The sequence below is a fragment of the Candoia aspera genome, chromosome 12 (assembly GCF_035149785.1).
Source record: "Candoia aspera isolate rCanAsp1 chromosome 12, rCanAsp1.hap2, whole genome shotgun sequence".
Lineage (NCBI taxonomy): Eukaryota > Metazoa > Chordata > Lepidosauria > Squamata > Boidae > Candoia > Candoia aspera.
Window position 1 is genome coordinate 283,395 of NC_086164.1, and position 24,394 is coordinate 307,788.

The 24,394-nt window shown below is 53.3% G+C and overlaps 1 protein-coding gene across 3 annotated transcripts in view; it reads right to left on the reverse strand.

The window, feature by feature from the left end:
- Positions 1-381: 381 nt before the first annotated feature.
- The window catches only part of PLP1 (proteolipid protein 1), a 111,938-nt gene continuing 87,925 nt past the window's right edge, over positions 382-24,394 (reverse strand). Inside the window, exons 1-7 of one of the 3 annotated variants that reach the window (XM_063313691.1) lie at positions 13,674-13,795; positions 6,471-6,657; positions 5,341-5,497; positions 3,131-3,299; positions 2,415-2,488; positions 1,427-1,492; positions 382-1,061 (exon numbers count right to left, since the gene is read on the reverse strand). In XM_063313691.1, coding sequence (XP_063169761.1) covers positions 990-1,061; positions 1,427-1,492; positions 2,415-2,488; positions 3,131-3,299; positions 5,341-5,497; positions 6,471-6,657; positions 13,674-13,677 — 729 coding nt within the window. In that variant the 5' untranslated portion in view covers positions 13,678-13,795 and the 3' untranslated portion in view covers positions 382-989. Of the gene's footprint in view, positions 1,062-1,426; positions 1,493-2,414; positions 2,489-3,130; positions 3,300-5,235; positions 5,498-6,470; positions 6,658-13,673; positions 13,796-24,394 lie in introns of those variants that run through there. The other 2 variants (XM_063313689.1, XM_063313690.1) reach the window with 2 other exon arrangements.

Sequence of the window (24,394 nt, forward strand, 5' to 3'; positions counted from 1 at the left end):
AGTAATTATAAGAAAAGAAATACAAGTTATATTCTGCAAAGGATCCCTAATGAAGCACGTTTATGAAAGAAGCAGAAGTCTCTGGGAGAGAAGAGCACCAATGTGACGGTTGGAGAGTTTCGGTTCCGCAACTAGTGGCACAGGGGGAAGCACATGGCCCGCGGTTAGGACCCCCTCGGGTGACTAAGGAGCGTCTGGCATTCTACACTCAAGCTTCTGGTTAGGGGGGCTCCAGGGATGAGGCTGAAATCTGCCCAGTGAGTTAGCAAAGTGGCCCGGAGGCTGGAGAACCTCCGCCTGGCTTCACCTCTCCAAGGGTGAGAAGAAGGGCCCCTCCCTCCCCAGTTCCTCCTCGGTGATCTCAGTAGGGCGGCTGGGTCTGGACAAGGGCACCCATCAGCAAGGTGGCTCAGTGCTCTCTTTCCTTTTCCTGGGAAGATCCTGGCTCTAAGCCCCTTGCCCAGGAAGGCAGGCAGGAAGGTGGGAAAATGTGCAGCTTTCATTTCTTATGCTTCTGTCCTCCACCTCTAGTGCCACCATGGGAAACAGCTCGCTTTTCTGGAGCAGAGTCCTGAACAAGCATAGCCAGCAACACCTGTTTCCTTCCCTCTCTCACAGCAGCCCAGGCCACACAGACACACCCCTGACCAGACCAGACCACCTGTGCCTTCTTTGGAGCAGGCAGCTTTCTCCCTACGGGCAGAGCAGAGCAGAGAGCCCCCATCCTGGGGGTCCTGGAGGAGTCCAAATAGCCTCAGAGGAGAGACGAGAGCACGAAGGACATGGCTGCGGCTGCGGTGCAGAAGGGCCTCTCTTCCTCCATCCTCGGGACACGCCTGCTTCATTGGCACGAAGGGGAGAGGGAGGGCAGCTGGGTACGGTTAAAGGAGGAGGCCTGGGGCAGGGTGGCCGCCTTGCTGGGTTAAAGCCTGGTGGTTAGAGGAGGAAGAGCATCTGGCAAAGGGAATCGCACTCTCTTGCTCCCACGTTTAAAACTTGGTGCCTCTTCCCATCAGTCTGAGGACTGCAAAGTTGTAGGTGGCAGCAATGATGAATGTGAGCTGGAGGGGCAGAAAGTGGAAAGGAGGCAATGAGGTCAAAATGCTCATGAAATGTAGCCTGCCTCCCCCAGCTTCCATCATGCCCTTCGGAGGGTGACCCCTTCTCCCAGGGCTTCTGCTGCCGCTTGCCCAGAGATCTCCAGCCATGCCCTATGCTCGTTCCCAGCAAAAGACCAAAGCAATAACCAAAGCAGATTAATTGGAAGCTAATTTCAATGTTGCTCTGTTTTGTAGTTTGAAGCTGCTGCTGCTTTGAGCATTTGGACCAGAAGCCATACTGCCCCCTCCCCCAGAAACTCTCCTCTGCTGCCCTTGAGTCAGAGAGAAATGGTCCAGGAAGCAAGTTGGGCCTTTGCCATGCTTACCAGGGCTACGAGGGTAACAGCAGCACCAGCAAAGGCAGCAATAAAGAGATGGAAGGTCATCTGGAACTGCAAGCAAAGAACACGGAGAGGTCTAAGTCCGGGACCCCTCACGGACGGCAGATGCAGGCCCCTTGGGGAGTGGGGACTCACTGGGCCAGCCCAGAGGTTAGAGGCCTGGCCAGCCACCCATGGGAGCTCAGGCTGGTCTGCACTGGCTCGGGGCCAGATGAGGCAGCACCTTTGCCTGGGCAGCCCACCAAATGCCAGACGAAGAGGGGCCTTCACTGAGCCAGCAAGGCTGGTCTCACAGATCTGGTACGTGCTCTTTTTTCCTTAGGTGATCCATCGCACTGAGCATTCAGCTGCAGGTGGGATCTCCTTCTCCCACCCACACACAAAAGTGAGAGAGTGTCACCTCCAAAATCATGCCCAGATGGCACCTTACATCAGTTTTGTGCATCCAAATAAATAAGACATGAATAGAACGCTATTCACAGTGAGGGTTTTTACTAAAATGGCAGTAGCTGACTAAGACACTGAAATGTGTTTGATGGCTCAACTTGGATTTTTAACAACCTCCTGAAGCCTTGAACACAATGCATTATCCACAACCAGCAGATTGCCAATTACTCAATTACAAGTTAGTAAAAAGCAAATTATTGGGTTGCTTAGTGAATAAACACATCATTGAGTTATCAAAGAATGCTTTGGGGAGGGCAAATGAGCAACTTGGAGGCCCCAGTGGATCCTTCTAATGTGAGGATGGTCAGTGACTAACCCTCTGACAGAAAGAAGTGTGTCTCTTTATAGTTTTCTGACAGAAACACATCAGTCTGTGGATACTGTTGGCCTCCACCCCTCCCGGCTGTCAGCTCCTGCATTAAAATCACCCCTCCTCCTCAAGGAACCTTCTCCTCCCTGGTGTCTTTTGGTTTGCTGGGAACATCTGGCCCCTCCTCTGCTCCTTTGTGAAGCAGAAGAAGCTTACCTCAGCAGTCTTGCAGATGGAGAGGAGACTCTGGCCGCAGACTCTTCCTGGTGAGGCGTTCCAGGGCAGCACACCTGGGTGGAGCACAAGCAGTCCTGAGCATAGACCAGCCCACCCCCTGCAGGTCAGGAGGTCTACATGGGCATGGGAAGCAGGTGGCCTGAAACCCTGGCAAGAGCCTCCTGGACTGCTTTTCCCTAAAATGTGCCCCTCTATCTGGCTTGAGAAGCCAGGACAAGCCAGAGAGCTTTGGGGGCAGCCAGAAGGCCTAACCATGTCCAAGTGTACACTCTAAACCATACAGCGGTTTGATTTTGGCTTAGTGTCTTTTGTGAACCTAGCCAGTTGCAGCTTTTTCTGTAACCCACAGTTAAGCAGGCAAGGCTTCGCATTATGTGAAAATAACCATTCCAACCTCCTGAAGGCAACTTTCTGCTCACTCCTCAGGAAGGACACCTAACATGAGCAACCTTCCAGCTTGCCTGTGATGGGCGGTGGGGGACTTCTGCGTTTCCAGGACAGACTCTGGCCACCTGCCCGCCCCCTGCCATGTTCCAGAGCCCAGAGAACTGCCTAGGCCTGTACTGTCTCTAGGTAGTTTGGCCTCAGGGAGAGAAGCTGCATGTTCTGCTGTGGGTTGGACAGGGCCATTCTGCCCTGGCATCTTCTAGAGATACCTCCTGATTGTTAGGAAGAAAGTTGCTTTTGCTACTCACCATACATTCTGGCATCAGCGCACAGGTTGCCAATACTCGCTGAGGTCTTGGTGGGATTGGCGATGGAGTTGCAGGTGGTCCAGGTGCTGAAGTAAACGTAGACAGGGACAGCGGAGCAGGCGAGGACCAGAAGCCAAAGGACAGCCAGGATGTAAGTGATGCCCACAAACTGAAACAGTCAGAACAGGCAGGGGTCGTTACTGGTCAGCTTGGAGCCTGTGGCCAGAAGAGCATGAGACTGGAGATCTGCACCTGAGACGACTTCCCAAACCTCTTTCAACCGGAGCAGGAAGGATAGGACCGCCCCCCCCCCCCAGCACCAATGGAGTTGCCAGGGAGGGGTGTGGATTGCAGCCCACCTGCACACAGCTCTTGCTCACATGTCCAACCAGGGCCTCTCAGCACCATTGGTGGACAGGGTGCAGCAGTTCCCCACCTATCTGCAGGCTCTGTAATCTTCCCTCAAAAGGCTGAAGTCTGCTGTGCCATAGCAGTTCACAACATGGAGCAGGGTTGTGGCTGGGTGTCACACATGATCTGGTTTGTGAGCTAACCTCATGCAATTCAGAAAGTTGTATGTATTAAGTGCAGAGATGCTCCCTTACTTATGCACTGTTAAGAATGGTGAGTGCCAGCAGGTCAATCTTCTCTCCCCTCATCCCTGCCACCCGCACTTTCCTCTCCAGTTGTGCTGTACACTGAACTGGGTTGCAGTTCACAAAGACCTTCACACTTCAGACACTGTGTGTACTTCCACAGACCTTTTGAAAGGAAGAAGACAGCTCTCTGCCCGGCTTGCAAAGTGCAACCCCCCCCCCCAACGTTTTTGAACATACTACTGTTGCTCTGAGGTCAACGCTGCAAGTGTCTGAGCTGTGTGCCTGATTGTGCAGAGCGCCCCCCCCCCCCAGGCACCAACCCCGGTTTCCGGCTGGGACAGATGCTCAGAGACAGGCATGCTCAGTATGCCTGGGCCTATCAGGCATCTGCTTATGGCGCCCGGGGAGCCAGCCTTCCCACGCTTGTGCTCGGTGTGTGCTTCCAGGCTGGAGTGAGGACGGGGCCTGTGAGCTTGGGTGAAATGTGCGTGACATCTAGGTGAGTGCAAGAAGGCATACTGTGCATGCCTGAGGGTGAGCATCTGCCCAAGAGGTGCAGAAGTAAGTGACCTTGAAAGAAAACAGCACCTGCTCTGCTCAGGCCCCAGCCCAAGCCTGTGGGGAAGCTGCTGGCCTGCCTTCCCGGGCAACTGGGCATTTCCGAGGCAATGCCTCTGGCTGTGGCCAGCCCTGCTTGCTTGAGATTCAACCCCCGGCAAACGCCTCCGTCCACGGCAGTCCCCCGCCCCCGCCCCACCTGCTCTCAGTCCTGTGCCCGTACAGCTGTTCTTTGTTCCTTCCCCTGAAAGGAGTCCGCCTGAGACGTCTCGAGGGAGGCCGGGGCTTCTGCTGCATCGGTCACCCAGCATCACAGGCACTTCAGTGTGCCCTGGATTTTTGGCCGGTCAAATATCACTTGGAAGTGCCCGTTTGAGGCTTCCCCATGGCTCAATCAATCCTTTGTCAACACTGTATCCTCCAGGCTCCCATCCTTCAGGAACACTGCCCGGGATAACCAAGGAGCCCTGGCTGGAGCGCTTCACAGCGAGCACACCAGGCCCAGTGGTCAGCCTAGGGAGGCTGGGCCCACTGCTCTGGGCTGGCCATGGGGGCGGGGCGCATCGCCAGGCAGACATGACTCTGGTCCTCCAGGTCTTCCTTGCAAAACCAGGAACACCAGGAGGAGGGAAGGAAGCACCGTGAGGGGGGAACGTGAGCTGAGTGAGCGAGTTAGCATGGGCAAAGGCCAAAGTCAACAGAACAGCTGGGGAGGGGGTTAGGAGGGGGCTGCATCCACCAGCCGCAGGGGTGGGGGTGGAGAAGCTGCCGCCCTGTGCGGTTTTCTCTCTAAGATGCCACTGTCCGTCCAGTGCAGCTGCTCCGCCTGGGCCTGGAGCCTTCTCAGGACCAGCCACCGGGCTGACCAGGGCTGCAGTCTCATGCCTGTCTGCCAATGCCCAGACCAGCCAACATGCCCAGAGAAGACGCAAACTGTGGATATATCACCTTGTCAGGATGTCCCAGCCATTTGCCCAAACAGTGACACACCAGGTCCCAAGAGTGAGCCTGACGGTGTCCTCTGGAACCCCTCCCCTTGTGGCCCCCTGTTACCGTAGCGCTGAGGCCCTTGCCACAGATGGTGGTCTTGTAGTCGCCAAAGATCTGCCTCACAGCGCCAGTGGTGTAAAAGCCTTCGGCCAGGAGGAGGGCTCCGAAGAGGAAGAAGAACCCGGCAATCCCATAAATGGCATACTGGAAATCGTGGATCCTATGAAGAAAGGCAAAGCTCAGAAGGAGGGGAGAAGGGCAGGGCCCCAGCCAGAGGCCTTGCCGGGAGCCAGGCATGATGGTGTGCAGGAAAGACCTTGGGAGACAGGGCCCAGAGATGCTGCTTAGGGAGCGGTCAGAGGGCATAGCCCACAGCTGCATAGTGGGAGGGGCAAGAGGCTCAGGAGGGACCCTCCCTAAGTTCTTGGGCTGAAAAGGAGACAGGGGTGGGGGGAGAGGATTGCACTTAGACTTGTAAGTTTCTGTTAATGCAGCTTTACAATAAAGTAGAATTAGTTTATCTGGCTGTGTTTCCTGGCTGGTCTACCTGGTAAGGCTGACGTCAGGGTTGGCAAACTGCTTGGTCTTGCCCGGCCCTTGGGAGGGAGGAGGCTCCAAGGTGAAGCAGCAGCCTGGTTTTGCCCAAAGGCACAACCCTGCGATGTGTTGAACCCTGAGCAGCTGCAGAGCCTTGTTTTGCAGGCAGGAGATCCCTGGCAGAACTCAGCTTTGGGCCACGGGACTCAGCCTGCCCCACCACCCCAGGCAAGGCTGGCTGCTGCCCTCCTCACTCAGCCCTCCCGAGCACTGCCTTGCTGGGTAGGCCCCAGGCTGCCCCAGAGACCTCAAGCAGAGGCTCCGGTGCCTGCTCTCCCCGACACCAGTGAGCAGAGCCCCCTCATCGGCCATCTGCTGCCCCTGGCCCCAGTAGAGCAGCCAGACTGGTGCTCAGGCTGACCTTTCTTCTGGGTCTGTCTACCAATCACACTGTGGATCACCCACCCATGCAGCCGCTAGCTCTAATCTCTCAGAAGACACCACAACCGGAGCCACTGCCTCTCTGGCTTAGCGGGAACGTGGGCCACAGGAGTGGAGAGGCATTTGAGGGGGGAAAGCAAACCAGGCATTTGTAGAGGGGCCAGGTTTATCTGCTCCCCTCTCCAGAAAACTGAGCGCAGAGGGATCGTACTTACACATCCACCAGGTACTCGTAGTCCTGGTAGTTTTTGGAGAAGTAGGTCTCGATCAGGTGTTCAGTGCCCGTGAGCGCTTCGTGGCCACAGCCACAAAACAGGGCCACTCCCAAGAAGCACAAGCCTGTGGCTACCAGGGAGGCAAAGGGGGCTCCCATGAGGCATCTGGCACAGCACTCTAATAAACCTGAGCAGAAGGGGGGAGGGGGGGAGAGAGACTGTCCATCAGCAGCAGCCGCAGCAGCCGCAGGTGAAATGAGATGTTCTGCCCCGTGCAGAGAAGAGAGAGCTTTTGGAGGCTGCATCAAATCGAGAAGCTGAGGCTGGACCCAGATCTGTGGGGCAACCTAAGCCAACCCTAGAACCGTCTGAACACCAAGCACTGAGGTGGGGTGGGGGCAGAGGGAGCAGAACCTGCTTCGACAGAAACTGCCCAGTTCTACAAAAAGTGCCCAAAGGACAGTTTTTAGGTTTGTGTCCTACTTTTCCCCCAAGGGGTGTTCAAAGAGGCTGACAGGATGCTGCAACAGCCAGCTGCAATGTCAATCAAGGGATATAAAATACCAGAAAGTTAACCACAGACCCCTGCTGAAAACCACACTATCCCACTCACGTCTTTCTTTCCTGGCCAGCAACTTGCCTCACAGTCTGCTCTTGCAGGGGGAAGGTCAAAAAGGAGGCAGCCCACCTCCCTTGGAAATAAGTCACCGACTTTAGGGACAGGGGCCTGGGGGTGCACCTCCGCTTGCCCCCTGTTGGCAGGGGAGGCTCCTCTTTGGGACGTGCATTTGGGCAGGGGCCACCAATTATTTGGGGCAGGCACTTTCAGATAGTTTTCCTCTGGTTTTGGGTACTTGTTTTCATTTCCTCCTGCCTCCCCTGATCTTAAAAGTTATGGGTGTGTTGCTTGCTGAGAAAGGACGACTCCACCAAGTGGTGCTCTGCTCTGCTCTGCTCTGCTCCAGGAACAACAGCCTCTGGGGCCCTCCAGGCTGCTCCAGGCACAAAAGCTCCGGAGGAGGCTTAGTGAAGGCGGGATGCTGAATTTTGCAGTGGGGGTGGAGGAGGGCAACGTCTCTGGCTGGGAAGTACAGTTAGCAGGTTGCCTGGCCTTTTGGCAAGATTTAAATCAAGTAATGATGTTTTTTCCCTGGCTTTGGCAAAGTGTTAACCCCAAAGAGGCTGAATTTTGGACTGCCCAGAATCCAGAAAGCTTGTAGCGTTTGCTTCATTCTATTTATGGCTGCCTCATGGCTGCCTCTTTTAGTGGCTCTGGGCAACTCGGGCTCCATCACTCTTTGCCCTTCTAGGGGAGATGAGATGTCATGCAAAGTCTCTTACGCTAGACCCCAAGAAGTGGCTTGGCCCTTGGGGATGCTGGACTGATCGGCTCGTGCATTGGAATGGTTCCTGGGATCGGCCTGCAGGTGCGGCACTTTGCATTGCCTATGCGTTGGATCCAGCTCTGCCCTTCCTTGGGCATCTTCTCTGGAGCAAGCAGAAATCCCTAATCATTGGTGATGGACAGAGGTGAGGGCCAAAATGGAGTTTAACTTCTGCCCTGTCCCCCCAAGAGCCACTCTCCATCTGCCAATGCCAGCTGAGAACTTGCTCAGAATCTGGGGGCGGGGGGGGCGTGAGGAGAGGCTCCATCTGGAAGAAGGAAACCTGCACCCAAGGAGCAGGACACAGCTCCAGGTGAGGGTGGTGTTCATGGGGTAGGCAGAACGTGGCCTGGGCCAAAGAGCCTAGGAGGAGAAAACTGCTCTTAACTGGCGGGGGGGGGGGGTTCAGGAGGAGGGCAGATTGGGAGAAGGGCGGCTACCTGGAGACCTCGGCTGTGGAACTGGATCCAGGTTTGGATTCTGAGGACCCGAAGGTTGTGGATGTGTTTGGCTCTGGGGTTTTGGCTCAGGCACTTCACTAACATTATCTACATTATAAAAAATACAACAGCAAGCCTGAGTATACTCAACACAGTGCAGAACCCCATCCCCATCCCCACCCCCTCTCCAGGCAGCCCCCAGTGGCCACGCCATTGCCGCTGGGTTTCAAGAGCCGGTCCACCTGCTTGGCCAGCCATCACCATCTTGCTTGGGACGTGCACTGCTCACTCCACCCAGGCGCTTCCACCATTCCTCCGCCTCCCCCCCGGGGTGTTTTTCTCAGCCCAAAGAATGGGCCCGTCAGAAGCCATGAGGGCCGAGGGTCAGTGTTGCAAGCTGTACTGATCTCTGGGTGGCACAGAGGAGGACAAGGGGGATTTGTTCTCCCCTCCAGGCTCAGATAAGCTCCGCACTCTTCTCCCTGCCCAGGCTGGGGCGGGAAGGGGGCCAGCAAGAACAATGGGGCCCTATTTTCTGTGCCCTTCTTTGGGAGCAGACTTCCCCCGCTCTCCCCAAGTGGGGTGTGAAACAAATGCCCCGAGGCCTCTGGCCAGCAGGGTCCCCCACTTGGAGCTGGCATCTGGCAGGCGCTGTGCAGCCAAGGAGGTGGGCACCCTAGAAGCTCCACTATCACCCTCCTGCTGCCTGGGAATTCAGCAGCCCTGAATGCGCTCATTGCTCTGCCTCTTCCTCCCACCTGCCCCACAAACACTGTGATATCACAAGCCCAGACAACAGGGTCCACCTTTGCCCGGTGGACAAGGGGCTGCCTGCCACAGGGTTGGGTTCCTGGCCCACTTGTTCAGGGCTGTCCAGCTGACCCTGCTCCTGCAGTCTTTTGAGAAGGATGTGTTGGCCTGGCCTTGGGCTCTGCAAAGCATTCACACATTTGATGAAACTGACTGCATTCAGGCAAAGCTTCCTCCATAACAATGCATCTGTTAGGAGCCACAAGAGTACAACAGGTACCCCCTTCACAGCTGTATCAAATCCCTGAAGGGTCATCTCCACGGCTTTGTCTGAAGACACAGGAAGATGCTGCACTTCTTTCTGAAGCTGAGGAGAACCAGTTTGGTGTGATTGGAGGGGGGTATCTGGGGAGCCCATTACAAACCTCAAGGCTTTTGAGCTATGAGATAAAAGCAAGCGGAGCTATGCACAAATAGGTGTGCTGTGGATCCACAGGGATGGTACTGTGAAGCTGGATGGTGGCTAATGTGGGACACACCGGAGGCTGAGGTGGCTTGACCATTCCTTGGAAGCCGCCACCACCACCACCTGCCTGAAGGCTTCTGCTCCGCCACTCTGGGAGAGACTGGACTAAATACCCTTCGGGTTTTTCATTCTTTTGTTCTTCTTCCTGGCTAAACTCAAGATCCATGCATAAAAAGTGATATATGTAAGTCAAGAAGAAAGGCCATCCAGTCTGCAGAGGCTTTCAGCAGAACTCTGCCAGACCTACTTCCAGCATGATGCCGATCCATTTCCTTTCTGGTAGCAGCAGCTTCCTATTCTCATAATTCCTGTACTCCTCACACTTGGTGCCTTTGGGTGGGGCCAAAACAGGTGGGCTTGTGGCCTAAGCATCTCTGTCAGACCTTGGGCAGAGAGGGACCCACAGCTGTTGCGTGGCAGCCAAAGAGGCACTCTCGGCACTGGGGCTTCACCTCTTGGCTCATCCCTTGCCTTCCACCAGGCTCAGGGGTAGCCCATGAAGCTTACATAATGGCGGTCAAGGGAGGGGGTGTTTGGTGGGAAGATGACAGAAAGAGGCCCTTGTCTGCACACAATCCCCAGCCTTGTGTCAAGGGCAGAACAATGGACACAAGGAGACAACCAGGATGAGCCTCCCAGAGGCCTGAGCTCAACCCCCCACCCCCGACAGAGTGCTGCACTGAGTCCGGAGCAGCTCCAGCTGGTACTGGCAGGAGGAAGAAGAGGCGTGGGGTGCCACAGGGGCAGAGGTGGGGGCTTGGAAAGTGCTCTTTTCCGAGGCTGACAGAGCTGAAACAGGCTGTTTTGGCAGAGGCCAAAAGAGACACCCTCAGACAAAGCAGTGCTGGTAGGGGGCAGGAATCAGGCCGGGCTAAGGCCAATCAAGCACATTCTCCTACGTGTTCAGGAGAGTTGGCCCTTATGGGGAGGAAGGAAAGAGACACCTTTCAGCCTGCAGAAAACTGGGGCTGGGTCCATCCTGGGGCTGTTCTCTGTGGGACAGAGTGGCATAAAGACCTCTCTCCTGTCCTCTTGTGGTCCCACTATGCCCTCTCTCTGCCCCGAGACACAGTGGCAGGGAAGGGCACAATCTCACACAGTGGGAGCCCCATCAGCCTGGCTTTGCAGGGCTTCTTAGGATGGGAGATACCTCAAGGAAACTTCTGGATGCAGCCATTGTCCAGAGGCAGGGTTCCCCTTAGAGATGTCTGCATAGCCAGACTTTTCCCAGCTTGCCGGAGTGGACCCACCAAGGGCCCGGGTCTCCCAGCATTCTGAGCAGTGGAAACCTCTGAGACCTCCAGCAGAGCTTTGGCCAGGCAACAGAGAGGCAGGTGGCTAAGCCACCCCAGGGTCAAAGCAACCTATATGCGAGTCTGTCTCTTTACCCAGGGATCCATGTGCCCAGGGCCACTGGGGATTTGGTGAACCTGGGCATCCGGTCACTCATCACCCTGAGAAGGCTCAGACAGATCAAAGTGAGCCAGGCAGTGGCTGCTGAAAGGGTGCTCACCTTCCCCATGCTCTTGAAATGGAGCTGAAGCTACTATTTTACAGCAGGCAGGAGCCCTGTTCTCCTTGGGCACCCTCCCTTTCGGCCAGCCAGGTGGAAGGTTCCTGGCCAGGGGCACTGCCCCTTCTGCTTCTGTCTCCAACCAGCAATTCCCAGCCCCTGGAGGGGACTGGAGGGCCCACGGACTGAAGCCCCCCACTCACGAGGCCAAGGAAGCTGCTTCTGTCAAGCGAGGTCTCGGATGGGAAGGGCAGCCAGGGAGAACAGGCCTTCTGACATTTGCAGACAAGTGGCTGTCTTGCCATGACTTAAATTAGGGGTGGAAGCAGTCCCAAGAATGGGTTTGGAGAGTAAGGAGTAAAATAAATAAATAAATAAATAAATAAACGATTACAACAAAACCACAGAAAATGACTCAGATGAAGGTATTTTACAATGAAGTAGAGAAGCTGCTGTGTGATGAAAGCAGGAGGAGGACTTGTGGGGTAGGTTCCCCTCTTCCCCTTCCACCCCACAAAATTCTGGCTACTGCCTGTGCGAGGACCTCTCTTTCTGTCTGAGTCCAGTCTGGCCCTGTTCGTCCAACCCAGCAGGCAGGCGCTTCTCTGCAGAACAGCTCCGTGCCCCAGATGTCAGACTTGGCTCTAAGCAGTCAGAACCAGCTCCCAACCTCTGAGGTGTATCATCAGCTGCATTGCCCATCTTATCAGAGAATCTCCAAGTTGGAAGGAACCTTAGAGGTCATCTAGTCAACCCCTGGCCCAGTGCAGGATTCACTCTATCACTCCAGGGCATTGCTGTGAGTGGTCATGATCCTGGCCTGCAGAAATGGTCCAATGAGCACCTCACATTCTGCTGATGTAAGACATTGTCTAAAATGTTAAAGCGCTCAGGGCCTACAGAGGGCACCTGCAATATATGCTTCCCATTTCTCCTCCTCCTTGTGTGCATGTTTGCTTTGCTTTTATTTTTGGACTGATGGAAAAAAAACTGGGGGAGGAAGGTGGAAAGCTTCTATGTGGGAGAAAAGGAGAGGGCATGAGAAGGGTACTCAGTGCTGGGAGCATAAGGATCCCTCCCTGCCTTCTGGCGCATGCTGGCTCCTAGGGGGAAGCAGGGACTGGGTGTGGTGGGCCCTCCCCACCGCTTGGAATTCTCCAGGAGCTGTGCTTGTTCCACACCAGAAAAATGTCATTTTATTTGCCCAAGCCACTGTGGATTTATGACATTTTATTTTTATAGCCACATATTCATGATTTAATGTTTTACTGGAGACTGGCTTTGTTTTATGCCTATCAGGCAGCCCGGCGGGGGCAGGAGGAGAACTAAGCCTCCATGGATAAATTGGGAACAGCATGGGGAGGGGCCTAAGTGGCCGCACCCTTGTAACATGGGAGAAGCAGCCCCCAGGAGCCATTGGGCAGCGGAGAGCTCCTTCTCCGAGCCCCGAGAGGCACTCCCGATTCATGGGGAAGGCGTTTGCCCCTCCAGCTGTCTCTTTAGTGGGGTGGCCTGGCACAGCTGCTGCTCCAGCCAAGGGTCAGGATTTAGACCCGAGAAGCCAAGGAGATGGGCATCCAGGAGCTCTGGGGGAAAAGACAGCAGCCACCCTTGGGAGGGACCTGCTTTCAGGGTGGAGCTCCGGCTCATCACCCTCAGCTGTACGTGAGGCGAGTGCTCCCTTGGGGTCCAACTCCGTGAAGGTGCCAACTTATTCAGCCAGATTGTGGGGAAGAAGCTTCAGAGCAAGGGTCAGACGGGTTAGCAGGGATACACATTCTGGCAGGGTGATGATGATGATGCAGCCAGAGGCCGAGCCATCCAGGACCTGCCTCTGGGGCTGAATCAGGTCCTGCCTACTGAGAGAGACCCCTGGCTTGTGGGGCTTCTGCAGCCTCCTTCCATGAGCTCTTAGGGTAAAAAGACCCACAAATCCTTAGTCAGTTAACATTTAGTGGATTTGGCACATGCCACGCATGTACCTCTTCCCCCGCCTCCCCCACCAACCATCACGCCAAGCATCTCACTCCCCGCCTCTTCAGCACCCCACATTCTGGAGCTTCAGGCTCAAAATTGGCAGCCTCCCTTATCCCTGAGAGCAGCTCACACTGAACCCAACCTTTCCCAAACTGCTAACATGCCCAGTGCTCTCTGGGGTGCTCCTGCACCTTCGAAGGAGATTTTGGCACTGGCTCAGTCGCAAAGACCCCTTCCTGCAAGGGGGTCCAGTTCTAACTCAGGGCCAGAGGACCATGTAGCTCCCCTGTAGAACGTGGGTGGAATCTTCACAGCCATGGAATTTCCCAGTCACTGTCAGCCTTTCTTCAAGGAATTTTGTGGGGATAAAATGGCAGGACAGAGAGTTCTCTGCATGCTTACTGTGCCTAAATTCAGTAAGTAAATGTAAAATCCCAGGTGTCTGGAAGAAAGGGCAGACAAATCCCTTCAGCCCAGCACTATTTTTGAAGGGCAATACGGCAATAACAACCCAGATACTTAATTATAGGTTCTCCACAGTGGAGCAAAAAGCCAACTGAACTTGAATCAAGGCAAAAAGGATTAGAAGTTTCCTTGGAGTTGTCAACTTACCCATGGTTTCGGGATGCCAGTCGAGATACCCTTGGTCTTTTCCCACCCCTGCTCGGCTAGCAGAATTCTTTGGTGCTGCCCCTCTGCCTTCTCTCCTTCCCTCTGGTAACTCTCTTGTCCTGTCCTCCAGAAAAGAAAGGGCTCTTGGGTTGGCAGCCAGCCCCCTTAAAGAGACAGCCCCCCTTTCATCTGCTCCACCCCCTTGGACTCTCCCTTCCCTCTTAACCCTCCTCTGGATGGTGGATGGACGGGGTCATTGCTTGGCGTGGCACAAGTTGCAGGGTATGCTTCGTGCCCTCATGTTGCACTTGTGGGCCTCCTTTTGTAGCAGGCCTCGGACCACTGTAGGAACAGAAAGGGCAGCCCCTGACTCAGCCTTGGCCAGATCCAGCTTTGGGGCTGTTCTGGTGCTCCCCACAAGAGCTGGGGGGGTTGGAACCCCAGTGACCACACTTCACCTTGTTTTTTGTTTGGCTAATCTGTTTCTGGCAGCAGCTCTCCAGATTTCCAGTCTTTTCTGCAGAGACTGCCAAGGTTTGGAGGGGGCACATGATCTGTGCTGTGCCCCCTCCAAAGGACCTCCCCAAGGCAACAGGCAAGGGCACCACAGGCTGGGACCTCATCCCCAATGAGGATTTGGGGTCTTGACTGCTATCAGAGGGCTCAGGAGCCCACGTGTCCTGAGGCATTCACAGATTCAATCCCATATTTTTTGCAGTTGTTAAACAGCCCCAAGCACATCTAACAGAAGCCCACAGATAAAAGCGAAGGGAGTAACATAAATGAGGGTAAGTGCAAAATCACCATTGCTTTGGAAGTGGTTAAGGCGCTGGGTGGGAGCAGGGAACTCCAAGTTGGCACGAGGCCAGGTGGGTGATCGGGGGCCAGGTACTCCCTCTCTGCCCTGGGAAGCGGGCAAGGGCAGCCACTTCCGAGTATCTTGCCAAGGAAACGGCATGAGCTTGTTCATGCAGGGGGAGGGGGCAGTGTAAGCCAGTAATTTTAACTCCTTTGAGCTAACTTTTAAGGTAAAAACCCCTCCCTTAAAATGCCAGCAGTTTTGGCTAATACCTCAGCAAACAGTAAGCTGGCCATTGGTGGAAAAGCTGCGAAGGGCCCTGAGGCAGGAATGTCTGTGCACTGGCACTGCTGCCCAGTGGAGCCTGGACAGTTGGGGCTCAGAGGGGCAATTCCTGCAGTCGGTTGCCTTCCTGACCTGGGCCAAGGCCCTGCAGCGCCTCTCAGGCCATTGCCTGGAAGGGCTGGGGCTGGCTGGGGCTACTCTCCTGCCTGGCTGCTGCCTTTTCGTCCCCCATTACGAAAAGCCTCCCCTTCCACCCCAGCTGACTCTGAGGTTCCGGAGGGTGTGCTGAGATCAGCGAGACCCTTCAGGCCTGAGAGAGGGAGGGAAGAGGATGGCGGCTGGTTCTGGAGGCTAAGCCAGGAGGGACTGCAGGAACTCATGAAGGGGAAGGCGGGCTGCTTCTGCTGCTTCTGCAGGGGGTGCAGTGGGCCTGGAGCAGAAAGACTAGCGACCAGGTGGGTTCATGTGCACATTTCTTCCCCAGAGGAAGGAGAGTGGGGGATTGAGCCAAAGGAGAATGTCCCAACTAGAACAAGAGGGCATCTGGGCACATGGCGACAGCTCTTGGGTTTCTCCTGGGATGTGCCAAGGCTGAGCAGGAAAAAGAGCTTGAAACAGTCTATATTGGACCAAGGTAGACTTCAGAGATGATATTCCCACACCTTGCATGGAATCCTGCAAAGCCTCAAGGCCCCTGGATGCCCCAGGAAGGTCCAGTGCAGGGGCTTTGTTGGAAAGAGGCCAGGGGCCTTCATTACTTTAAAGCCCAGACTAAATAAAGAGAGAGGGTCCTTCCCAGCAAGGTCCACTTCCAAAGGGCTGGCTCCCAAGGCTGCCTCAGGCACCCAGGCAGCACTCCTGATTCTGGCCTTTCTGTGTAGTTGGGGGATGGTAGTGGCGCCCATCTTTCTTGCCTTGCCCCCTCCCCGCCCACGGAAATGCCCTGGCCCAGGAAAGGGGGTGAGACTCGGGGCCCACGGCTCTCCGCGGTGGATGCCTTGATACCGCGGCCTCTGGGCAGGTCCACTCTGCTGAGCGAGCTGTGGACAAACGGGCGCGAGCCCTTTACGCAAGCAACAGCGACGCCCTCAGAGCCTGGGTCGCGGAGGAACAATAGGCCGTACGGCGACGAGGCCCGCGTTGCCACTAGTCCACCGCTTGGCCACAGGAGGCTGAAAGCGCGTCTCCCCAAGGGGCAAATGGAGGCTCCTCCGGGCGTGCAACATCGACGTCCCACGCCACCCGCCGAGCACCGAAGGCGGTGGTCCAGAGCGGAGGCGGGAGAGAGGCGACCCAAAAGGCGAGGGACAGCGAGACCCCGGGCAGGTCCAGCCGCTTTTCTCCGGCGCGCCTCCCCCAGTTCCCAAAGACATCCCGGACCCCTTCACCCGCCCCCTAGTTGCCAGGCAGGGGGAGATCCCAGGGGAAACGCGGGAAGCTCTCCGTGCTTGAGTGTGGTGCCTGAGTGGGCGCGCCGTCGCCTCGGAGGCAGCAGACGGACGACGGAGGATTTCTGCCTGCTCCCAGCCGGTCAGAAAGGCCTCCTCCCAAAGGGGGTCTGGGCTCCCTGGGCGCGAACGAGTCTTCCAGCCTGCCAGGATCTCCGTGCGGCGCATTTCCCGCGACTAACCCTGGTCTTTCGGCGGGGGCGGGGGGGAGGATTGGTTCCAAGGGAAGCCCCGCTGTTGCTTGAGCTCGGGGGCTGTCAAGAATTCGAGCCGGCAAAGGCATTTTCCGGGGTCACAACAGCCGCCCGCGCAAAAGAGGGGGAGTGGCGGCCTTGTGTGGCAGAGGAGTGGTCCTGGGGATGGGGAACCTAGGCCTATAGGTCCGGGCTGCGCTCATCCGGACGATCGCTTGACGGCAGCCGGCAGCCGCCTTCTGTCCCCTTCTCTTCTTCTCCCAGTTTAACACCGTCTCCGCGTGCAATACTTGCTCCACAGGGAGCGCCGTCTGGTGTGGGCTTCCTCCGGGGGGCGAGGTCCTGCCGCCCTGCTTGCCTCCCCAGTCCCTGGAACGCGCTTGCTGCTTTCGGCACTTGCTCCGCAGAGTCCTCCAGCCTTGCCCGCCCGCCTGCTTGCTTGCTTGCTTGCTTGCTTGCTTTCCCGGGGCCTCTAGCCGCCGCTAAAGTAGACCACCCCCCACCCCTTCCTATCCCGGCCGCACTGGCGACTCTCGGGGGGAGCGCAGGTGGCAGACCGGCCTCGGGCGCGAGCTTTTTGTAGGTGGGGAGAAACGGATCCTCTACCTGGGACCAGCAGGGGGCAGCAGCAGCCGTCGTGGAGAACAAGTGGGGGGGGGGGCATACCCGCTATAATCTTTTTGCTGTCAATCCAGCGCCGCGAGGTAGTCCTACCGCAGGGTCTCCTCGGCTGTGGTGTCCGGGCAGTCCAGTGGGTGGATAGAAGAGTCCAGTGGGTGGATAGAAGGCCGGAGGGTCTTTGGTGAGGAGGCTCCTTCTGCAGTCCAGCTGTGCTCCACAGGGAGGGGGGGAGGCTGTGGTGGTTCCTTCCGGGGGTGAGGGAAGGAGAAGCAAGCAGCCCCCTCTGCACTCTGACCCCAAGACACAGAGGCCCACAGGCTGGCATCTTTCCTTGACTCCCTTGCTTCTTAGGTGGGCAGGAAGCCCCGTTCTATGGCACCAAGGCAAGGGAGCCTTGAGTTCTACCTGGCCAACCCCCACCAGTGGCTCTCCAGATGTTGCTGGGGTCTGAACCAGGGACCACCTGCACTGGAAGCCACTGCTGACCTTCACAGTCCACCTGAATTCATCAGGCAGGAAAATATTTTCTCTATCCTCTCTCCATAGGGCAGAAGGGACCCCTGCCCAGGATGTGTGTGTGTGTGTGTGTGCACATGCACATGCACATGAGAGAGAAAGACATGGCTTGGTAACATAAACTACCCAGAGCAAAGGGCTCGATCTGCACGGAGCATTCCACAAAGGCTTGTTGCTCTGTAGGCTGACCGTCCTCCCTTCTGTTCCATCCTTGGAGAGAGATCAGATCACAAGGGGGGCAGGCAGCAACCTCTGACCCACCATTACTTCTAGGCCCAGTGCAGAAACAGCGGAGGGGAAGACATCTGCCACAGGCACAGGAGACCTCAGGATGAGGGCAGGGCGGGCAGGGCTGCCCAGAGCATGGCCCTCAGCCCAGAGCTGTGCAGGGACACACCAGTGGGAGGCGGGAGGAGTGGCCCCACTCCTTGCCCTGCCATGACACGTGCTCCTTCTGAGTCTAGACCAACCCAGTTTGGAGGAAGACTTGCTGCCTCCCCCCGCAGCTGCTGCAAAGGCTCTCTGAGCCCCAGCCTTTGATCTTCCTGCCCGATAAGGGCCCAGTCACCCCCACAGCTGCTGCTGGGACACTCAGCTTTAGCTGGCCAACCTTCTGGAAGCAGTCCTGAAGCTCCAAGCTCATTTGCACTGTTGATCTCCGGACGCAGAGAAACTCTCAGGCTGCCAATTGTTTGAGAAGGAGAAGTGCCTGCTTGGCAGAAGATGCCAGGTAGCCTCTGCAGGTACAGCTAAGAAAGATTCTTGCCTAAAAACCCAGAAAGCTGTGACCAGCACTCCAGATGGACCACAGGTGTTGCTCTGGGGCAAGGGGGTCTCTTCTTCAGCTACAGAAAATGGGAGCAGCTTGTGGCAGATGGAAGAAGGAAACTGCTTTGAGGGAGCACCACATTTACACCTTGGGTGGTGTCTACTTCCCTGCTCCTCTTCTGTGCCTGTCTGGATGGGGAGGGGACACCTGGTTGTCCTTTAATTAAAGGCATCTGTCACAGCCACCTCCTTAATAAGAAAAGCCAAGGGTGGTGTACAGTGGAATGGAGAAAGGAAGAGGCCAGGGGGTGGGATAGGGTGGTTAAGCATCTCCTCTGCCTCTTGGCTCCAGGTGGCACAAAAAACATACCCCCCCCCTTTGCAGTTGCATCTGTTGGCAGATGCTGGGAAAGCCTTTAGCCCAGGAGATGTCAAAAAAGTCACACACCAAGCATTTCTATAAAAATAATTTATTTACAGAAAGCAAAAACAAAAGCAAAACATTTAAAGGACTTAGCTCCCCTGGAGCAAGCCTTGCTTGGCTACATTGCCGGCAGAGAAAAAAAAAGAGGAAGTAAGAACAAGTCCGGGCAGGTTTCCTCCCCCCAGGCTATTTTGCATGAAGCACGTGAGAGGAGACAATCTAATACAACCTTTTAACCCGGCCAAAATGACTAGGTACAACAGCAGCTTAATCTGTTAGTAGGAAAACCTCAACACTCCCCTTTTTACACTATAGATTAAGATGCAAACCAATCTTCTCTGACAACTTTATATGTCTTTCCATTCACATTACTTTACCATTATCTCCCCTTTGGTTTAACAGAAAGCTATCATTCTTCTTCCTGTGTTTTTCCAAACCTAGGTTGTTATAATTCCAAGGCTTTTTAATGTGAAATGGCTTTTCATGCAGGCTTCAAAATCAAGCCTTTGTTTTTCTGTTGATGTGAACAGCAGCAAATCATCAACATAAATGCACAGATACATACAGCCTTGTTTGTCCTTCTTCATATATACACAGGGATCTGCTTTTCCTTTTTCAAAACCAGAATTCTGCAGTTTTTCATCTACTTTTTGGTTCCAGGATCTAGCAGCTTGTTTTAACCCATAGATTGACTTCTGCAGTTCACAGACTAGATTCTCCCCTTTTTCATAGCCAGGGGGTTGCTGCATATATAATCTGTGGTCTAAATCACCATAGAGAAATGCAGTTTGAATGTCATAGTGGTTAACTGACATTCCCTTGAGTGCAGCAACTTTTAACAGTAATCTAATTGATTCACCTTTAGTAACTGGTGCAAAAGTCTTGTCAAAGTCTAAATCTTTCCTTTGAGTGAACCCTTTTGCAACCAACCTTGCTTTATATTTTTGGATTTTGCCATCAGCATCCCTTTTCAGTTTGAAAACCCACCTACAACCCAGACAGCATTCATTGGGAGGTAGATTTACCAGTTTCCATGTTTTATTTTCTTTCAAGAATGCCAATTTTGTGCAATCTCAGGTGGTAAAGCATTCACTTGTTCTAAAGACTCAGGTTCTGTGAATATGTGAAAAGCCTTTACTGTTTCAGCCTGAAAACGTGATGGAGAAACGCCTTTATTACTCCTCTGAGATCTGCGAGGTAATACAGGGCTTAAATTTTGACTCCTATCACTTTCCTGAGAAGCATCTGTCTCATCAGACAGATCTTCAGTTTGCTTTTCTGGTTTAATGTCCTCATCAGGCAAAAGATCACCATCAGCAAGTCCTTGCTGTTCTCTTGTGGTGGTCAGTTCAACTGGAGAGCTAGAATTTAATCTCCCCCAGTTTTGTTCAGCAAAAGAAGGCTTTTGCTAATTATCAATTTCTCTCCCACTATGAACCTGTAGCTCCTTTGGCTTTGTTCATAGCCAACAAAGATGGCTTTCTTTGTTGTGGGGCCTCCTTTCCTTCTCTGCTGTTTTGGGATGTGAACCCATGCAGTGCTACCAAACACTCTAAGATGGTTTACCTTTGGTTTCACACCATAAAACAAATGGAATGGAGTGTCCTGAATCACAGAGTTATACAACCTGTTCTGTACATAAGTGGCAGTAGATATGGCCTCTCCCCAGTACTTAAAACATAATCGTGAATCTTTTAACATGCATTCCATCGCATTTTGCAAAGTTCTGCCCTTTCTTTCAGCAACACCATTTTGCTGAGGGGTGTAAGGGTTAGAAAGAATTTGTTCTATCCCTTTTTCCACTAGGAACCTTCTGAATTTGTGAGAAAGGTATTCTCCTCCTCTATCACATTGGAGTGCAGATACAGGCCTAGGGAATTTTCCATTTGCCCATGTCACAAAACTTTTAAATTTCTCAAATGCCTCATCTTTATGTTTTAAGATGTAGATAAATGTGTATCTTGAGAAATCATCAATGATGGTCATTGCATACCTTGCTTGTCCAAGACTTGGAGCAAAAGGACCAATAATGTCAGAGTGTACAATTTCCAAAGGTCTAGTTGTAACTCTGTCACTGTGCTTACTCACAGGAGCTTTTAGTGTTTTGCATTCTTTGCAAACTACACAGTCTAAGTATTTATCACAGGGTTTTATCTTTAGGTCAGCACACAGCTGTGGCATTTGTGCTATATACTTGAAATTAGCATGACCAAATCTCCTGTGCATCAGGTGTACACATTGGTCATGATATGGTGTGTTGCCAACTGCAGCCTTGCAGCTTGGCTTCCTTGCATTTTGCACAATGTACAAGGAGTCTTTTAACATACCAGTAGCACACAATTTCCCATGTTTACGTATCTCACAACCATTTTTCTTAAATGTTATGATATACCCTGTTGCAGCCAATTGTGCCACAGATAAAAGGTTTGATTGTAAATTTGGCACATACAACACACCTTTTACAGTTTCTCCTAAGCAGGATAAATACAAGTCACCTTGTCCCATAATTTTGATCACAGACCCATCAGCCAAAGATACACTTTGTCTTTCAGTTTTAGACAGTGACACAAAAGAGCTTTTACAATTACATAAATGACAACTGGCCCCAGAATCTAACACCCATACATCAGAATTACCCTTCTCAGCAACCTGTGCAATTTGGGTTGTCTGAAGAGCCTTCTTCTGTGTTGCCCTTGTGTTTTTCTTCTCTGTCTTTCTACTCTTGGGTCTCATGGCACAGTTTCTTTGCAAATGTCCAGCTGAACCACAAGTGAAGCATCGCTGGCTGGCTAGCGCTGTGGCCTCAGGTTCCTTTCCCTTCTTTTCCCTCATTTTCTGGTATTGCAGCTTTCCAGAAGAGATGGGGGGGATCTTTCCTCTCTCTTCTCCCATTCAGCGAGTAAGCACTGTGTAACATACGATGGGGTGAGGTCTGCTTCAGGCATAGCCTCCAGGGTACAGATCAGCGTGTCCCACGTTGCATTTAGTGAGGACAGGAGGATATAGGATTTTGTGAGAGGTGTAAATTCCATTCCTCTCTCCTGCAACTCAACAAACAGCTGCTGAATATAATGCAGGTGCTCAGGAAGGCTATCTCCTTCTGCAAGGTAGGCTCTGTACAGCTTTTTCATCAGAGTAACTTTACTCCCTGCTGTTGCCTTTACATATAAGTCTCTCAAAGCGTCCCAAAGTTGCTTTGCAGACTGCATGCCTCGCACGTGGACTAGCTGATTGTCCTCAACTCCCAGGATAATGGTGGCTCTAGCCCGCTCATCCTGTCTCAGCCATTCAGCACTGGGATTTTGGGGGGTTTGCTCACCAATTGGCAGCCAAAGATTCTCTCTGCGAAGATACATCTCCATCTTCAGGGCCCAATTCGAATAGTTGGTCTCTGATAGGCGCTCCAGAGGCATCGCTGAGGGCTGGGAGGTAGCCATGGCTTCTTCCTTCTTTTGCAAGTCACCTCAGCTGGCTTCTTTGTCCTGTAGACTGGCAGTTGCTGGAAAATCTCCAGGTGGCTCCAAAGAAAATCTTCACAGGTCTTTGCTACCTGCCTTTAAATTGTGCATGAGGTGTGGAGTTGATCTCTCTTTTCTCTCTGGGTTTTACTGGGCTTACTGGGCCCATAACCTGTTGGCAGATGCTGGGAAAGCCTTTAGCCCAGGAGAGGTCAAAAAAGTCACACACCAAGCATTTCTATAAAAATAATTTATTTACAGAAAGCAAAAACAAAAGCAAAACATTTAAAGGACTTAGCTCCCCTGGAGCAAGCCTTGCTTGGCTACATTGCCGGCAGAGAAAAAAAAAGAGGAAGTAAGAACAAGTCCGGGCAGGTTTCCTCCCCCAGGCTATTTTGCATGAAGCACGTGAGAGGAGACAATCTAATACAACCTTTTAACCCGGCCAAAATGACTAGGTACAACAGCAGCTTAATCTGTTAGTAGGAAAACCTCAACAGCATCTTCCAGGAGTCTGGAGCAGCCGTGTTAGAGGGTTTGGCAGAAATTAACTGGGAAAGTGATGGGATGGGGGAATGAGAAACACCAACTTACTTCAAGAGGAGCCATGGAAAACTGCATCTCCTCCAGGTTCCTCCATCCTCAGGGCTTACAAATTGCCATGGCAACCAGGAGGCCTTCTGACTCCCACTGCCAAGCAGTCTTGAGAGGCAACTTAACTGCTGTTCCTGCAGACGCAAAAAACTTGAAACAGAGGGAGAGGAGATGGCGCAGAACACCCAGGCTCCCTCCCTTCCATAAGTGTTGGGAGTGCTCCACAGCTCCCTGGGCAGTGGACCTTCCTCTACATCCATCCAATGTTTTGCTTGATCAGTTACTGTATAATGGCTCTTGATGACCCAGGTACAGTCGCTGGATTCACACAACATATGAGGCTAAACGTTGGTTGCATAATCTGTGGCTCAGCATGTTGTATGAACCCAGGCGTCTGAGTTAATCAAGGAAGCAGCAACTGAGTTAACAACTCTTAGCCTATGGTGCATGCAGGCAACAGAACTGATAGCTTGAAACAACTAGAACAAGAGGGCTCCATCGATAGGATAACCTACCACCGTCCGTATACTGGAGAAGCCATTCCCTGCATCTATGGACTCCCTAAGATCCACAAGGAAGGAGCACCCCTCAGACCCATTATCAGCAGCATTAATTCAGTAACATATAACATTGCCAGACACCTTGCCACCATACTAGCACCTCTGGTTGGAGGTGCTAGTATTCATAACTCGGAAGAATTTGTTGCTAAAGTAGGGTCCTGAAACTGGATACAGATGAAACCATGGTCTCCTTCGATGTTTCCTCTCTTTTCACCAGCATCCCCACCACTGATGCCCTAACTGTGGTTAGGAAGAGACTAGAAGAGGACAGCACCCTCAACAGGAGAAGCAACCTCAACCCAAACCAGATCTGCCATCTTCTGGACCTGTGTCTCAACACCACTTACTTCTCTTACAGAGGTGACTTCTACAGACAGAAACATGGCTGTGCCATGGGTTCCCCCGTGTCACCCATTGTTGCCAACCTATACATGGAAGAAGTGGAGAAGAAAGCATTCAGCATGTTCCAGGGAATGGTGCCCACCCACTGGTTCAGGTATGTGGATGACACCTGGGTTAAAATTAAGGCTCAGGAAGTACAGGCTTTCACAGACCATATAAACACCATAAACATTAGGTTCACCAGGGAAGACACCAAGGACAACAGACTGGCATTCCTAGACTGTGAGGTTCTTATTGGGATCAGTGGCAAGAAATCTCTAGAAATAGAGATTTATAGGAAACCTACACACAGAGACCAATACCTGATGTTTGACTCCCACCATCCACTGCAGCACAAACTAGGAGTCCTCAGGACATTATGGCACAGGGCAGAAACCATCCCCACCTCCATGGATGCCAAAAAGAAAGAAAACCAGCAACTGAGGACAGCCCTGAAGGCCTGTGGGTATCCAAACTGGGCCTTCACTAAATCTAAGTCTACCCCTAGACCTAAAACAACAGCAGACAGGGCTGAGACCCAGAGTCAACAGAAGAACCTGGTCATTCCTTACATGGCCGGTGTGTCGGAAAGGATAAAACAGATATTTGGAAAACACCACATACCGGTACATTTCAAACCCTCTAACACACTGAGACAGAGGCTTGTACACCC